The sequence below is a fragment of the Loa loa genome (genome assembly GCF_000183805.2).
Source record: "Loa loa unplaced genomic scaffold supercont3.1463, whole genome shotgun sequence".
Classification (NCBI taxonomy): Eukaryota; Metazoa; Nematoda; class Chromadorea; order Rhabditida; family Onchocercidae; genus Loa; species Loa loa.
In genome coordinates this window covers 1-2,003 of record NW_018109643.1, presented here as the reverse complement: position 1 = coordinate 2,003, position 2,003 = coordinate 1, and the positions used below count along the sequence as shown (strand labels likewise).

General features: G+C 38.1%; 1 protein-coding gene across 1 annotated transcript; it reads right to left on the bottom strand.

Moving 5' to 3' along the window:
* Nucleotides 1-1,051: 1,051 nt before the first annotated feature.
* Nucleotides 1,052-1,849, bottom strand: LOAG_15045 (isochorismatase). The gene is made up of 2 exons (XM_003150537.2): nucleotides 1,607-1,849; nucleotides 1,052-1,457 (listed from the first exon to the last, which is right to left on the bottom strand). The coding sequence occupies exons 1-2, from the start codon at nucleotides 1,771-1,773 to the stop codon at nucleotides 1,292-1,294; spliced, it is 333 nt and encodes a 110-aa protein (XP_003150585.1). The 5' UTR covers nucleotides 1,774-1,849; the 3' UTR covers nucleotides 1,052-1,291.
* Nucleotides 1,850-2,003: the final 154 nt, after the last annotated feature.

The window sequence follows — 2,003 nt, the reverse complement described above, 5'->3', positions numbered from 1 at the left end:
CACAAGTTGGTCAATCGTATGCTGCTGTGATTCCAGACTCAGTAGAATCTAGTGGATACCGGAAAAAGCGAAATAATGCTTATGGAGACGAAGCCATCTCTCCGACTACAGACTTGACGCTAAGCCAGCACCTGCGGAACAAGCTCCAACACAACAAGCTAGTCAACCGTATGCTGCTGCTGTAGTTACAGTAGTATCCAGTGGCTACTAAGACTAATGTAATAACATTTTAAAGATGGTCATTTCTAATAGATTCTCATTGTTATGCTTGGTAAAATCTAGATCTCTGGTAAAAATATGAAGTTAGCAGGAAATAATTACCAAGCTCCCTCTCTTCTCTCCCTCATTCCTCTCATTCACATCACTTAGCAACAGTTGAGCAGTGCTTTGTAACCAGGGACTTAAGTAAAATTTCTTTACATTCCCATGCTTAAAGCATTTTCCTGACGGTCATCACTGTAAAAGGAAGGAGGTTTGCATACGCCTGATATCCACTGTTTTATACTGCTTTAACTGCCTAATCCACTTCTAATAGTATGCTTCCTTGTCTGAACACTTCAAAGAAATAAATTGAAAATGTGTTGGGCATTTACAATTAATGAAGAGGAAAATACAAAAACAATTTGAAAAATTTGACCAATACCCAAATCACAGATCAACAACGACATGATTTGCAGCAAACACAGCTTAAAATGGAACATTTATGTGGATGAAGACAGAAACTATGGTATAACTAAGACAAAGGACTTTCAGCAACATGTCAACATCATCAGGGTTACTTAACTATAACACTTCACATAAATAATTAAATAACTTCGGTGACGCGTTCATCAGTCTGCATGGAATATACAGAATGCAATCAGACATACAAATGGAGAGAATGAAGCACTTCAATAATTTTATTCAACGTGCGGAAATTTCACATACATGCTAAACCCTCAGTTTTTTTTGCAAATGAACAAATCGATCAGTGCACCCCACCTCATTGCAAAAAATGATACTATCTCACCATACTTTAGAATTATGCATTTAGCATAAAAAAAGAAACAGGTGTCACGTTACTAATGGACTATAGATCAAGGACACTTACGAATAGCGTCAACGAAATTAAACACGACTAAAGTGCATGAAGCGTCAAAACCCTTCAAAACGTCCTATAAGTTATCATACTGGTAATTCTGATAATGCTCGCGCATTATCATTCGATCCTAAACTTCACAGTTGGGCAAACAAATTGACTGCACAACTATCTTATCAGATCATTTTGACTAACCATATCTATTCATTTTTTTCACAGTGGGTACTGCAGTAGACCGGTATCCGGTCCAAGCTCTAAGATTGTTTTCTGTACTTCACGGAACTTCGGATGGTCCGCACCTCCTAACAAACCGAGAATGGCACATTCACTAGTTGTCAAAACAGCGCCCGCGACTTCCATTTGTCGTAAGCCAAACATTCTTTTAAAACGACTCGATTACGTCATGTTTTACATCAATAAATCAAAAAATCAAACTAAATAAAAAATTAAAAATGTTTGACCTGCTCTGAGTTACGCACAAGACTGACAAACAATCAACAATTTAATTCATATCGCTATGAAAGATACCTGTCGGTCTGTGAGCGCGATGAGACAGCATCAGCAACCACATGTACAGCAATTCCCTTTTCGAGCATATCAAGCGCTGTATGCAAAACACACACATGCGTTTCAATGCCACATAATATCACAGACTGGGATGATTCAAGTATTTTGATCACAGATGGAATGCACATGCTGAATCTCTTCTTCTCAAAAACTGGTATATTATGTTTGTTTAGGTCCAATTCCGACACTGTATGTCCAAGTCCTAAAGAAAAAATTGAGTTCCACTGATTGAAACTATGGGGAAAACTCGTTTGTAGTTGTGGCTCGTAATCCCTTAAGCATCACTTTAGAATTACAGCACTCAAAACAACGCGCATGAAATGGTCTTCAACGCGCTAGGACCACACTGTTTAACGAC